Here is a 15,149-nt window from a genome sequence, read left to right as displayed (position 1 = left end):
AACAGAATAGAGAGAGAGAGAGAGAGAGCTAGAGAGAGAGAGAGAGAGAGAGAGAGAGAGAGAGAGAGAGAGAGAGAGAGAGAGAGAGAGATACTTTATATATAGATATATAGATATATATATATATAGATTTTTTTTTTCACGAATGAAGGGTTCAGTGAATGTGCATATTAACTGGTTGGGTTCTGTACCTCTCAGAAGGTTAAGAACCACTGCTTTAAACCATTACTTTTCTGACAAAACCAAAATGACATATTGTTCAATTGCAGAGTCCATCTTGAGAGAAGGCGGCGACACTTCCCACTCGGCTGCAGAAGAAACTAAGAGGCGCAACTCATTGACTAGCGCATCAAATTCTCTGGTACTTGCATGTTTACACATGCAACAAAACTGTGAACAAATGACAAAATAAAGGAGGTAAAACACACCCTATTTACTGATCAACAGGCACAGAACAAACAAATATACATCATGGAAGATAATGAAATGGAAACGATTTACATCTTCAATCGTGAAGCATTGTCATTTTGGGATGATGTCATCTACGCTCTATTGTCTACTGTGAGGCTGCCTTTACTTTATATTGTAATCATTAAATTACCGTACTTATGTTGAGTGAAGTCGAGATAGACTTTTTTTTAAATTAAACCAAGTACACCAGCCTTCCTCAACTGGCGGACCGCGATTCACGACCGGACCGCCGACCTCCTCTGTCCGGACCTCCTCTGTCCGGACCCTCGGCAAATTGTATAAAATAATAAATTATAAAGTGATTTTTACGCTATACATTTTATATTTGTGGACTATAATCTGCGCATTACCGCGATGGCTTGTTAAAATTATCCGTTTTATTCTTTGCGTGCACTAACAGATGTATTGCAGAGGACCGCAGCAGCGCGACTGTGTGTTGTATAATGTTTGACTAACTGGAGACTCTGGCTGAGCAGGGCATGTCGGCGATAACGATGCGCTGATTGGCTCCTCCGAACTTAAGGTGTGCCCATACATAAGCGTCAGCACGCGTCTATCCCAACACACACGCATTCAAAATGGATGATTGTGTCAGGAAACAGACGCATGCGCGACGCCACAGTTGTGCTCACAGCTTCAGTCCAGGAGAGCTGCACACAGACAATTAGACAAGACGAATCAAGGGAGGTTTCGATTGTGTGCAGTTTTGCTCCCGTCTACCCGGGGATCTTTGCAGCTGTTTCACAGCAGAACACCGCAACATGGTAAATGAACATCACAATGGCGTCCTCAAATAATATTTGCATGCCTCAGACATTGCATTCACCTTTAGTGGAAGAACAGCACTGCACATTCCTGTGCTCCCTTGTGTCAGTTTTTAAAATGGTTCTTAACTCCTCTTCTGATATACTGTATTTTTCAGTGATTTCAGAGGGGATGTGAAAAGGGGAATTGTACAAATGAAAAGGATATTTTTGTTTTCATGTTTAGTATTTATTTTGGTAAAATTAGTATTTTGTTAAATTGTTTTGTTAAATTAAGGGAAAAAAAGGCAACTACTGTTTAACAAAGTTAAAGTAAAAATTGTCTTATTTCCCTAAAAGGGCTATTTCTATTATTAAGCAGGCACAACTTAACAAAATAAAAGAGTTCCTGTGCCTCAACACAATACCTCTCATTTTTTGCTGTGTACTGGCAAAGTGAATAATTGTTATTTTCATGCACCCCATTATTGTTTGGTTGTGAGGAGTGTTGATTTGTATAAGCTTGGCTTAACCATCCTAAATGGGCATATAGCCCTGCTCCCCATGACCGCCGTGCATGGGACCGGACCTTGGTCTTATTAAAAAAAAAAAAAAAAAGTGGACCTACAGCATTTCTAGTTGAGGACCACTGAAGTACACTATATACAGTATGTGTGAAATACAGAAAGACTCATTTTTATATAAAGCAATTATGTCAAATCAAAAAAATGCTGTCTTGATTTTATTTTTTAATACTGTTAATACTGTTTACATTACTGTTAAATATACACTTCCCATAAGGTTTTATTTTAAGTGGGGTTGTGAGCATCTGATGAATGTAAAAAAGTAACTTGTAAACTGTTATTTCTTTCAACGAAGTAATCAGTAAAGTAACCAAGTTACTTTTTCAAGCTCACTCTGGCAACACCACATTCACTATCGCCAGTCAATTCATGCACTTTTAACGACTGTGTACATGAACATTCTCCCTCAAACACACAAACACACAACATCGATTAATTTCCGTCGACATGAGCAAGCAATTCGGAACAACTTTTTCTTCTCTCCAACAACCACACGCTCCATATCTATCCACATAATTGTGGCAATGAATTCACAGTCAGTGTTTGGGTCTCTCTGGTATTGAGAGTCCAAGCCTTCCTCTTTCATTAGTATTTTAGAGCGCTGCATTTTCATCTGCCAGCAAAAACTGCACTTTAAAAGGACAAAAACAAAAGAAAATGCATTTGGGGAAACCAGTGGGGAAGTGAAGAGAGATGAATCAATGCAGATTATTATGCACTGTGATAGGTTAGTGTGAGAGAAATTCATCTCGTGCTTCCTGGATATCAACTGAGTGTTTTGTAAATTATATTTACAAAAGTATTTGTGTGGATTTTTTTTTTCTTTTAAGAAATTGTAACAACGTGCCCGCCCAGTCAAATAGCATACAACTCCAATAAGTATCTGCAAAATAACAGATTCGAGGATTTAGAATTTGGTCATCACAATGCTTTTAATATACAAGTGGCAGTCAAAAAGTAATGAGCCTTGTTCAATTTATCCAACATCCATGCTGTTAAAATGTCTAAAAAAGAACAACTGTAGTTAAAACACTTGTTTCATTCCAAAAAAAAAAATGTTTGAACCTATCCACTTTCTGTCTGCCTTGTTAATGATGTCTATCAGAAAGTGCAGCCGCTCCCTAAATGCAGATAACCAACGGTGTCTAAGGCCTGATCCTCAATGGAGAGGCCCAATTTTGTATGAGCGGGGATGCATTGCGACATCATCGATTGAGCGAGCTGTGCACATCAGGTCAAATTTAGTCCACAGTTGACAAATATTAAATGTCCAGAGAGACAAGGAACAACAACAAAAAAAAATCCCAACTGAGGAAAAATAAGAAACCTTGGGAAGGGGCCGCGGATGGTAGAATTCCCTTTTAGTATAACAGGGCTGCGATGGATACGGAGTGGGCAATATTTAACACAATATTGTACCATGCAATGTTAGAATAATATCCATCCATCCATTTTCGATCCGCTTATCCTCACAAGGGTCGCGGTGGGTGCAGGAGCCTATCCCAGCCGTCTTCGGGCAGGAGGCTGGGGACACCCTGAACCAGTTGCCAGCCAATCGCAGGGTACACAGAGACAAACAACCATCCACGTTCACACTCACACCTCAGGACAATTTGGAGTGTTCAATCAGCCTGCCATGCATGTTTTTTGGAATGTGGGAGGAAACCGGAGTACCCGGAGAAAACCCATGCAGGCCCGGGGAGAACATGCAAACTCCACACAGGGAGGCCGGAGCTGGAATTGAACCCGGTACCTCTGCACTGTCAGGTCAACGCGCTAACCACTGGCCCACCGGGCCACCCTGTTAGAATAATATAAAAGTCCATTTCACAAGATGAAACGCTGCAGGAAGACTACTTCGGAGAGCTGGGTCGTCTTCAAAACCCGGCCCGCAACGCCTAAAAATGGTCCACCCCAGATTATGTCCATATCGATCAGAGCAGAATCCACACAGCAACATCCAATTGGAGAATCATCACCTCATCATGTGTGATCGGTTTGACAAGTACTTCACGTCATCCAAAACTCCCATGTGCGCACTTGCAGTCACACAAGCTCGGTTTAAAAGTGCAACCAGTCTGCCGGCTACTGCCACACAGCGCTGTCACACTGATAGTTTTCTTGGCTGGATTAATGACACAAATGAAAGGTCAATTGATATAATGGTGTTTTTTTTTTGTGCGGCTGACTGCAACGCTACACCTGGAAAATCACCGCCAAATTGGTCATTCTCACTGTGCCGTCATGTCGGTTGATCATCTCACCTCTATCTTTAACGTTCATTCAAAATAATACATCAAACCGGCAACATTTATTGTTTGGCAAGTTTCCAAAATGAGTAAGTGTCAGAGATTTTCTCAGACAAAGTTAAAGAAACGACTCGGCACACAGGAAAATTGTCTTCAATATCGACGGAAGCGGATCTCTGAGAGCGAACGACGGTTTAGTTGCTCCGTGATCACGCTCAGAGCCCCCCCTCCTCGAGTTCGAACCTTTATTGTGACATATGCAAAATACAAGATAAACACTGCCCCCGATATTTGCATACCGCACCCCTGGTCCGGCCCCTCGGTAGTGATTGGTTACCTGGGTGTGAGCTTTGAACCACCAGCACTTTGGCGCCTTTCGGTCTGGTCGACACTGTATCAACATATCGCAGACTTTGCGGACGACAAATGTCGCCTGGGCGCGACGGGTGTCCTCAAATCGTCTTTTGTTGTTCAACCGCTGTTCCCAAATTACTCGTTCCCCCTTTGTGACCGGATCTGGCCCTCTCTCCTCTGATCGCCCACCCGCCTTGATGTGTTAATTGTGGTGTGGGCTGCAACAGCCCTCCGCCCAAATGGCCGGCACCTTCTGAACAGGAATTTGGGGGTGCGAATTACGCACCCAGACGCTTCAACGTGCACAGATCAAATGAAACTTAAACATGATACAATTTCGCCCATCGATTCCTCTAACAGTAAGACATGCTACCAACGTAGCCGCCCTGGCTAAAGCCGGCTTGTATACTGTACAGTGCATATTACACGCATAAACATCAGGGAGTGGTGTGGCTTTGGCCATGGCCACGAGGTAGGCGGGCTTAAGTGAGGCTAGATTCAAATCTTGCTCGCAACTTTAAGATTGCATACTGCCCTCTACAGTAGGGAAACTATGAAAAAATTGGGAATTTGAGAAGAGGGCAAATAGTTGTTCACAGCACTGTCTGTACAAGCATACGACTGTCTTGATAGTGTTTGGACTTGTGATGTAGTATGCTTTCGATCATGAGGTGTTCTTCTCCTTCTACAAACAAATCTTTTCCCGTTATTGTAATACAAGTTGACACAGGTTTTTATCCAAAGAATTTCATTCCAGGGCAAGGAAGCCTCCCTGGTTTGAGGCTACTTTTATAAAGAATCGAGGAATGTTTGTTTACCACTTACTGAGGACAAAACTGAATTCAGAAACAAGCAGGAACTGAAGGTGAATAGCATGGGATCTCCAGAGAGAACATTTTAAATATGGTGCTGTCTAAGGGTTCCAGACTTGAGGATAGCTATTAAATCCAAATACATATTAAATTGTCCAAATATTGATGAGCCCATCGATCCATTTTCTATCACTTAATCCTGTCCAGGCAGTGCTGGACAACATGCTTCATGATAGCCTTGTAGACAGTGTAAACAATGATGCCTTTCAGAGGTGCCGCCTGAGAGAAATGCCACCGTTGACATTCAAGAAAGCCTCAGAGCTTTCCCTGGCCATGGATATGGTCACTAAAATGCTGAGACATTACGAGAGGAAATGGAGGATCGAATGCTACGGCTGTGCGCCATGACAGAAGAGAGACTTGCAAAGAGGCCGGTAAGTGTGGAGGAGTACACTATGAAAATTACTGTAAATTTAGAGTGTGTCATCCTGTTCTGTGTCACATAAAAAGGACACAGTGACAAAGTGCAAGAGGTTGAAAAGTAAAGCGAAACCTTGGCAAGGAAAAGCTCTGCAGCTACAGGTAGGCACACATCACCTACAGCAACGGCAAATGACCGAGCAGCAGTGTGTGCCGACAATATGTGTGGTGTAGAAACGTATTGTGTGTGTTAAATGTGGAGAACAATCAAAGCTATATTATATTATAGTCACAGTTGAAAATCAGGACATTTGAGGTAGATTCAGGGGCTATGTCATCAATTATCTGTGAGGAGGCTTAACAAGCAGACCTGCAGATGCTTTCACAACAGTTGCAGCTGTAACAAAGAGCTTTACAGAACAGTTAAGACCAGTTCAGTGCTCTTCAGTGTTTTTGACCGGGATTTATAAGCATTTACACTCAGGGCTGACTTCATTTCTGTTGGCTTATCTCATTTGCGTGCAGCACAACAGCTAAATGTAGCTTCACCATGTTTAATTTTAACTTTGGGCTCCACTAATTGACCCAGGTCTGCAGATCATTCAGTGATTTATAGACCAGTAGCAGATTTTTTAAATCTATGTACTATATTGCTAATTGGGAGCCAGTGTAAAGCCTGTTGAAGTTCAGTAATATGTTCTGGTCTCTCTGAACCCGAGCTGCAGCATTATAATCAGGGACCTTTCGAGGGCTGAGAAACATAAGTCCACCGACTCAGCTAAACTGTGTCGACCACAAAACCTAGTCAAAACAAAATTGTATGCCTCGATACCATTAATAATTGCATAAAGAAATTCCGTGTTTCCACTGGGTCATTTGTTGCTGCAGATGGCTGGTCACTCGTCACACCCTTCTAGCATTTGAGTGGATTATGCCCAGGATTGTGGGTTTGTTTTTTTCCATAAAATATACAGAATTAAAATTTCATGTCATTACTGCAAAACTTCACTTTTAAAAATCCGTGCCTCAAATGGCCATTAACATTTTGGTGTACGGGTACTGAGAGACATACAACACAGCCAGCTTTCTTAACTGAATGGAAAAACATGAAATGGATTTCCATAGGAACTTTGTTATGTTCTCTCACTGTACACTAGGTGGAAGTGTTCTGTAAAAATACTGTTGAGATGAAAAATGTGCTGATACAGTCAGAAAATACAGTGTTTGGCTACACTCTGGCCTTGTTATTTTGCCTCTCGACACATACTTAACCCGGTTAGAGACGATTTAAAGTGACGGACGAAAACCCATTTCCGTCCTTGATTAGTTCATCCTTTCAAAAAAACATCTCGTTCTGCGTCCCTAAAATGGGTGTCCGTCCCGGACGAACGGACGGACGGACCGTTCAGTCCCAGGGACGGAATACCCATCTCCGCCTGTAATAAATTGGTTAAAATAGTCCAAACACTTTATACAGACGTCCCAAAAAAGTTGATCTATTTTATTTCATCATTGACATCCAGTTTAAAATCCATATAGTAGTATGCTGCTTCTCCTCAGTAGGCCAACTAAGCCCACAACCAGTATTAGTGGATAAAACATGACTAGTAGCTGCGACAGTCGTTCATCGACGGTGCTTAATTTGCTTACTTGTGAGGACAAAGAGCATACGTGTACTCTACATGATCCTTCAAAGCTTCGTATTAAAAAAAAAAAAAAAAGAATAAATACTACATGAAAGTAACACACATACAGTAAATGTAACAACAACAATAAAATGTCACCAAAAATGAAATCAGAATATGGAACTAATATGGAATAATGTGAATTCATTTTTCATCCATTTTCCGATCCAGTTAATCTTCACAAGGGTCGCAGTGGGTGCTGGAGCCTATCCAAGCTGTCTTCAGGCAGTTGGCGGGGGACACCCCGAACTGGTTGACAGCCAATCACAGGGCACACAGAGACGAACAACCATCCGTGCTCACACTCACAGCTAGGGACAATTTAGAGCATTCAATCAGCCTGCCATGCATGTTATTGGAATGTGGGAGGAAACCGGAGTACCCGGGGAAAACCCACGCAGGCAGGGGGAGAACATGCAAACTCCACACAGGGAGGCCGGAGCTGGAATCGTACCTCTCCACTGTGAGGTCGACGCGCGAACCACTGGCTCACCGGGACGCCCAACAGTTAACATAAAATAACAAAATAATATAACACAACACAACATAAAACACGGACAGTCATGCATTCTTAGCCATTTTTCCTGCATGCGCTTTGTTGTTTACGACACACTCTTAACAACTTTGTCAGACTACAGTAGTAGGTTAACAACATGCGACTCGTAAAATCATGCACTGGTTGTGTGCTTTGAGCACTTCCAGGCACAACATTCTACTAGCTAACGTGGTGCGCATATGTCAAATAGTGTCCGGTTTTTGTTTCACCCAACCACCAGTAGTTGTCCTACTGGGAGCCTGTGTAGAAGTAGTAGTTGGGGGTGGGGAAACATGAATATGTTTTACGAGTGCCCTACCCATTCTATTGGGAGGCTGAATTGTCTTAGTAGTGATGAGAAATAGCGTACTGGTACTGTACATGGTCCTGAAGCTGTGCATCACGGATATGTAATCAATGCTCAAAAGTCTTTCCAAATTCTACAGTTTGCCTCAGATCACCGAAACCATATTTTATCATTCGTTCTTATTCCTACGAATGAAGAGCATGAAGTAAAACGTATCGGCGCTGCTAAATTCCAGCGCACCACTAAACGGAGCTTCTGCGTGCGCAAGTGCGCACTGCCCACTGGATGCCTTGAACCAGCTTTGTGCAGCGGCTCGGTTTTATGTACTCACATCCAGAATAACGGAGATGCCTCTCCGCGGTTCCGGGGCAAAGAATTGCTCTTGAGCCACTGCCACCTCCTCCTTGCTGGAGGCGTACTCCCGGCTGGAGATGTTCTTGTTGTCGCTCATTTTGGTGACGATCCAGCGGACGAGCCCGTCAATTCCACCGGGCTGGGCGCCGCTGTTTCCGGACTGAGCTGCCGTTTCGGACTCGCTGTCCTGACCGGCTACGGGCTTGGTCTGTTCGCGGCTTTCCTGGGCTCGAAGTTTGGCTTGTTCTTTGTTCAGCAGTTTGTGGACTCCGTCCCTACAGTAGCGCGCTGCCTGCTCGCACATCCTTTTGCTCGGGAGCGCTCATGCTGCGTTTGATGGGGGAGAAGCGACCCCCTCCCCGAGCCGCCCTTCCCGGTTACATCACAACCCCACCCTGAAATACGCTGAACGGTAGCCACTTTTACACGTCGACAAAAGGACAGTTAAACTACTTCACGTTTACTGCCATGCACATTGTTCGACAAGACACTGGTCATCTCTGGACCCACGATGCGTTTAAAGGTTTCTTGCTGTAACTTTTAGAGTAATTACCTGCACTTAATCACATACAAAACGCGCTAGAGTTGCTGTGAATTATACTATTGCGTTAAAACAATTCCATTAAAAATGTTATTATACGGCTTACTATTTAATAATTTGTTTGTAAATGTGCCATTGCTGAGTGGTCAGGCCCAGCAAGACATTCTCTAATCGCTGCTGAAATTTGACTTTAGCTCGAATATTGACATGTAAAGGTTGCACTTAATTTACTTAATTCTAATGTCTTTCTTGATTTTAGTCTCCTCTCCATTTGTAGCAGGGATGGCGCTACCCCGAGGCTAGGGGGTGCTATAGCTTCGTCAGAACTCTGTGTGGCCCCAGGTAAACCACTCCAGCATTTTAGTTGATAAAATATTAATAAAAATATTCTGAATATTTTTCACAGCTACCTATGTATCGGCCGAGGTCCCTTTAGCCCTGGGAGAGAAAAAAAAACCCTGGGGCCGTCGTGTCTGATTTGTAGCGTTTTTCTTGGCTGCTTTCTCGTATTTATTGATATACAGTATTATCTATACACAGTATATTATATACATATTATATTTCCATACATATTTTTACTTACTCGGATGTAAAGTTTGGCACCGTTTATACGCGGATGTCCCAACCCACCTGGCAGAGTGGATTCTCAATTTTCTCAGTCACCAATTGAGAATCAGTCGTGCTGGCCTACATCATCAATATTGCTGGCCCATTTAACTTTAGTTATATTAGCAATGAGATCATTCAGATTTCAAGGTTTGCTATGCTTTTGTCCTGTTATTACAAACATATTTATTCGGAATTGCTGCCGAAGATGTGGCACATCATGCAGCTGTTATATTACCCTTTTATATGTAATTGATGGCTTCCATATGATGGTGGTATTAAGAGGTTGGGGGTGGGATTACGAGGGTGATTCAATCAGGCCTCCACAAATGATCACGAACGAAAGGCACATGAAGTGCCAGATTTAGTGAAACAAAACACAATGATGACATCAAGGGTGTAAGCGGCCATATCCTGACTTATTCCTTATTACACCCAGTAGTACTGAAAGGAACTATCAACTTGTCTTTTCCATCTTCTTCCAAACATATGTGAACGTAACAACACAATTTTGGCCAAAAAGAGATGGGACTTTGGTCACAGACAGGTGTCAATAGACAAAACACGAGTGCCCTCGTGTGGTCATTGGTCATTACAGCGAGTGCCGATGCGGGTTGCTTCTTGATGGACTGTTTCTCAAATGCAGCTTTCTTTTTCTTGGAAGGTGTCGGCTCTTCTTCGGTCTCATCATTTGATCTTTTTACCTTTCAGAAGAAGTGTTTTTTTTGATCGTTTGTTTTTGTGTACTAGCTCCTGGGGTCACTCTTTACTTCTATATCACATGCCTGAAAAGAATAGCTTGACATCTATCAAACAGCAAATTTTGAACAAATATATTTCATACCTTCATAGATAAATGAACTATATTTTATGTTCAGTGTCTCTGTGCGGGCAAGTACCAAATGTCCCATGGACTGGTATTAGTACACTGCCTAGTGGTCAGGGATCGCTGCTATATTGTACAGTATTGTTGGATTTATTTTGGGACGGCATTGGCTTGTTTATCATTTATTTATACATGTGACAACAAACTGTTTTTTTAACAGGAAATCACAACATTTTGAACTAGTATTATTTGTGGTTCTGCTAACTCCATCTTTGTTGGGACTAGGATGACTCCAGCAGGTTCCCTCTCAAGTAATAAATCCATGAGCAGATACTTTGCGCCTCTGTGGCTTGGTTGGTGATGGTCAATTTGCCAATACATGGCCCTGGCGAGCCTCCTTCTGGGGCCACAAAGTACACCTGGATGGGTTGTGTTTTTTTAGAGAGGAAGGTGTCTGCTGCTTTGACTGTAAAACAGGGGTTGTCCACCTGTGAAACAGACCGCTGTTTAGTTACATACTGTATATTTGACAACAATGAACATATTTTAGAAGCTGGAGTTACTTGATAGTGATGTCATATACAATACCTGAAAAGAAAATACTGTGGTCTGCAGGAACACATTTTTGAAGGGGATAGAGATGCTACGGCCATTCCGAATGTTGAACGGTCCTTGTGTTTTGGAAGGGAGGCCAACCCCATGTAATAGAAAGACGTATTCACCCCCGATTCCAGAAGACAGGTGAAGCTGGCCTTTCACTTCTCCAAGCTGATAAGGCTCAAAACAAACCTCCACACTGACTTGAGATCCTGTCTGGTTACCTGGCAATGCAGCCACAGTCTTGTTCACAAGGAACGCTGGGCAGTCAGTCTGCAAGTGGGCAAGGGAAGAACAGGACAGAGAAACAAAACATGCTGTCGATAAAATTCCTTAAAGGGGACATGTTCAGCATTTTTGAAAACATGTTTTAAGTGTGTCTCAACATGACTGTAACATGTGTAACTCTTGGCCATCCTATGCTGTCTAGTCCTGGAACGCAGGTGCACGATACAACCAGAGTGGCCATCCTATGCTGTCTAGTCCTGGAACGCAGGTGCACGATACAACCAGAGTAAAGTACGTAGGGAAGATTTTCAAGGCGCCGAGGAGTGAGAGTCACTCATCTACTATTGCACTGCCCATTTATCAGGCGTCATGGAGAAAAAAAACAACCCCCCCCCCCACAAAGATCAATAATTATGGTACACTTCCCACAATCTAGCCCATTTTGAGGCAGTGGTCCTCTCACATGCAAGTGAGGGACTATTTATGCTGTTGAGTCAATGGAGGGAAGTATTAAAATGATCACCTGAGGCACAGCTGGTAACTATACGTTTGACAATAAAGTTGTACTTGATACTTGATTGTAACTAGGTGAGTGGCTTCTCATTGGGGAGTGGCCGAAAAGACAGTTAAAACATGTTCACTTACAAAAGGCAGCACTTCAGGTACTACACTTCATACAAGAGTCAATTATTGTGCTGATCTGCGCATGTGGCACAAACACACCACCACACATATACACCACATCTCCTTCCCCACATTGACAACTTCAGGGAGCAGTCAAGTATGTACTCTTTAGCAGAAGCTAATGATGTCAACTTGTGCTAATCTGTGCAAAACTCTGTGCAATTTTGCTTATCGTTTGCCTTTGACGTGATAATGTGTAAAACAGTGTAGTCTTGCTGTCGCCTGAAAGGGGCAGGTCTTCATCCAACCTGGCGGCCGAGTTATGGACAATTTTGTGGGGACATTTTATTGTGGAAATAAGATGATTTGTAACCACATTTTCTCAATTCAGAAATAGGCATTCAGAAGTCTTGATTGTTTAATGTCACATTGATGGCTAAGCAGGCACTTTTAGAACATGTTGGGTTCCCCTTTAAATTTCAACACCACACTGTCATTCCTACCTTGCAAGCATATTCTGTTTTGAAGTGGGAGAAGTTGAGGAACTTAACAGCAACACTGTGGCTGCTCCCCAGAGACGCGCTGAATTGAATTGTCTTCTCTGGTGGTTGAGGCAGTGCTCGGAGAAGAAGACCATAGTGAAAGTAACCAAGATCACTACAAAACAGAGACAGCCGGGAGGTCGTCTCGCCGACACGGAGCGGCTGGTAGTCGAAGGTGAGAGCACCCTAATGAGAGAGAACACATAAACAGTGCTTGTGGGTTCAAACCAAAGCACGTTGGGTATGCCCTGCGTAATCTTTTACCTTTGACATTCCTGGAACAGTGTGCAGACTTGGGGCACTGATGTCAGGGCATTTACAGTCAACTGTGAGGCAGATAGGTGTGGTCAGAGGGTTCTCCACTTCTATGGTGGCTGAAGTCTTCTCGCGGACATTTGACACCAATTCTACTACAGACAAATCTACCGGGCTGGTAACCTTGAAGTTAATAATGTAGAACAAGTACTCCCCCGATGCTTCATTCAGAAATGTCACCTATGGAGAGAGGCTTGTGTAACTTCCAAAAATAGTTCAATCAGAACTCAAATATGTGTTTGTGTTCAAACCTTGGCGTTGTACTGGCCCTCTCTGAATGTGTAAAAATGAATCTTGTAGTCCTTCTTAGACAAAGCCGGGACATCAATGTACTCACGACCCTTTAGAGACACCGTAGTATCTGGATTTTCAGGACTTAGAAACTCTATGATGACAAGGAACCTGGGCACACATAAACATTTATGACGGGACTCTGCATCAACATGTTTGATTCCACAGAATTTGATATGTATAATTTTCAGATATCCAGACTATTTTAACAACAAAATATTTTCTTTTCTGTAATTGGCTGGCAACCGGATCAGGGTGTCCCCCGCCTACTGCCCGAAGACAGCTGGGATAGGCTCCAGCAGCCCCCGCGACCTTGGTGAGGATCAAACGGTTCGGAAAATGAATTAATGAATATTTTCTTTTACCAAGAATGCACAACTTTCAAGACTTTGGGTCAAAGGACTTATGTTTTTTTTTCTGTCAAAATGTGACTGCAGAGTAAATTTACTGATGTAAAGAAGCTTGTTTTGTACAAGATATGTGGTTGATATGTTTCCTGTCATATGCCATTTTTAAGGGGACACTGACTCCAGGGCTACTAAATATTGTATGTGGCAAACTTTTCTGGGTATAGCTGTAATATTGATGACATTCCTGGAACAGTGTGCAGACTTGGGGCACTGATGTCAGGGCATTTACAGTCAACTGTGAGGCAGATAGGTGTGGTCAGAGGGTTCTCCACTTCTATGGTGGCTGAAGTCTTCTCGCGGACATTTGACACCAATTCTACTACAGACAAATCTACCGGGCTGGTAACCTTGAAGTTAATAATGTAGAACAAGTACTCCCCCGATGCTTCATTCAGAAATGTCACCTATGGAGAGAGGCTTGTGTAACTTCCAAAAATAGTTCAATCAGAACTCAAATATGTGTTTGTGTTCAAACCTTGGCGTTGTACTGGCCCTCTCTGAATGTGTAAAAATGAATCTTGTAGTCCTTCTTAGACAAAGCCGGGACATCAATGTACTCACGACCCTTTAGAGACACCGTAGTATCTGGATTTTCAGGACTTAGAAACTCTATGATGACAAGGAACCTGGGCACACATAAACATTTATGACGGGACTCTGCATCAACATGTTTGATTCCACAGAATTTGATATGTATAATTTTCAGATATCCAGACTATTTTAACAACAAAATATTTTCTTTTCTGTAATTGGCTGGCAACCGGATCAGGGTGTCCCCCGCCTACTGCCCGAAGACAGCTGGGATAGGCTCCAGCAGCCCCCGCGACCTTGGTGAGGATCAAACGGTTCGGAAAATGAATTAATGAATATTTTCTTTTACCAAGAATGCACAACTTTCAAGACTTTGGGTCAAAGGACTTATGTTTTTTTTTCTGTCAAAATGTGACTGCAGAGTAAATTTACTGATGTAAAGAAGCTTGTTTTGTACAAGATATGTGGTTGATATGTTTCCTGTCATATGCCATTTTTAAGGGGACACTGACTCCAGGGCTACTAAATATTGTATGTGGCAAACTTTTCTGGGTATAGCTGTAATATTGAGTTGATGAGAAACAACCAATAAAAAACAAATGAAAAAAACAAAAAACAAAATAATTAACAAACCGAGATTTAAAAGAATTAGGAGTGAATGAAGCGGTAAATCTACTATACATGCTTTACCGTTTCTGCTTTGAGAGCCAGTTGGTCACAGGGAGTATCTGTGTGTGATGGGTCTTGGCAGGTAGTTCATGTACAATCGTGCTCTCTGCTTTAGGAGCTTCAGCAGTTCCTTGTAACGAATACAGCATGCCAGCTCCGTTGGGGAATGAGAAAAAAACGGACCCCTGAAGATAAAGGAGAAAGCTCATATTAGAGATTTTAATGTGAAATTATATTTTTGACTAATTTTCTAAAAATCTAAAAATATCTCTTTCTTCAGGCTTCTGTGTGATCACTCTTACTGTCGTCGGAATTTCCATCAAAATTCATAGGCTCCCGCATGCATGAACGTTCATTAACTTTATTGTTGCTGTTTATAATTGTTCCTTTGAAAAAAATGCAAAAGGTTGCGGAGTTTTTATCTTGTTTTTTTGTATTCAAAGTAACTTTTGTTG

General features: G+C 42.5%; 2 protein-coding genes across 2 annotated transcripts in view; both read right to left on the bottom strand.

Annotated features, from left to right (window-relative positions):
- necab2 (N-terminal EF-hand calcium binding protein 2) overlaps nucleotides 1-8,968 on the bottom strand; it is a 111,531-nt gene extending 102,563 nt beyond the window's left edge. Inside the window, exon 1 of the mRNA XM_019894239.1 lies at nucleotides 8,492-8,968. Coding sequence (XP_019749798.1) covers nucleotides 8,492-8,818 — 327 coding nt within the window. The 5' untranslated portion in view covers nucleotides 8,819-8,968. The remainder of the gene's footprint in view (nucleotides 1-8,491) is intronic.
- A 924-nt stretch (nucleotides 8,969-9,892) lies between these two features.
- hydin (HYDIN axonemal central pair apparatus protein) overlaps nucleotides 9,893-15,149 on the bottom strand; it is a 49,431-nt gene continuing 44,174 nt past the window's right edge. Inside the window, exons 68-73 of the mRNA XM_019893936.1 lie at nucleotides 14,716-14,879; nucleotides 13,970-14,120; nucleotides 12,743-12,973; nucleotides 12,440-12,664; nucleotides 11,076-11,357; nucleotides 9,893-10,975 (exon numbers count right to left, since the gene is read on the bottom strand). Coding sequence (XP_019749495.1) covers nucleotides 10,769-10,975; nucleotides 11,076-11,357; nucleotides 12,440-12,664; nucleotides 12,743-12,973; nucleotides 13,970-14,120; nucleotides 14,716-14,879 — 1,260 coding nt within the window. The 3' untranslated portion in view covers nucleotides 9,893-10,768. The remainder of the gene's footprint in view (nucleotides 10,976-11,075; nucleotides 11,358-12,439; nucleotides 12,665-12,742; nucleotides 12,974-13,969; nucleotides 14,121-14,715; nucleotides 14,880-15,149) is intronic.

This window comes from Hippocampus comes, unplaced genomic scaffold (assembly GCF_001891065.2).
Source record: "Hippocampus comes isolate QL1 unplaced genomic scaffold, H_comes_QL1_v1.1 scaffold104, whole genome shotgun sequence".
Taxonomy (NCBI): domain Eukaryota; kingdom Metazoa; phylum Chordata; class Actinopteri; order Syngnathiformes; family Syngnathidae; genus Hippocampus; species Hippocampus comes.
This window is presented reverse-complemented; position numbering and strand designations above follow the sequence as displayed.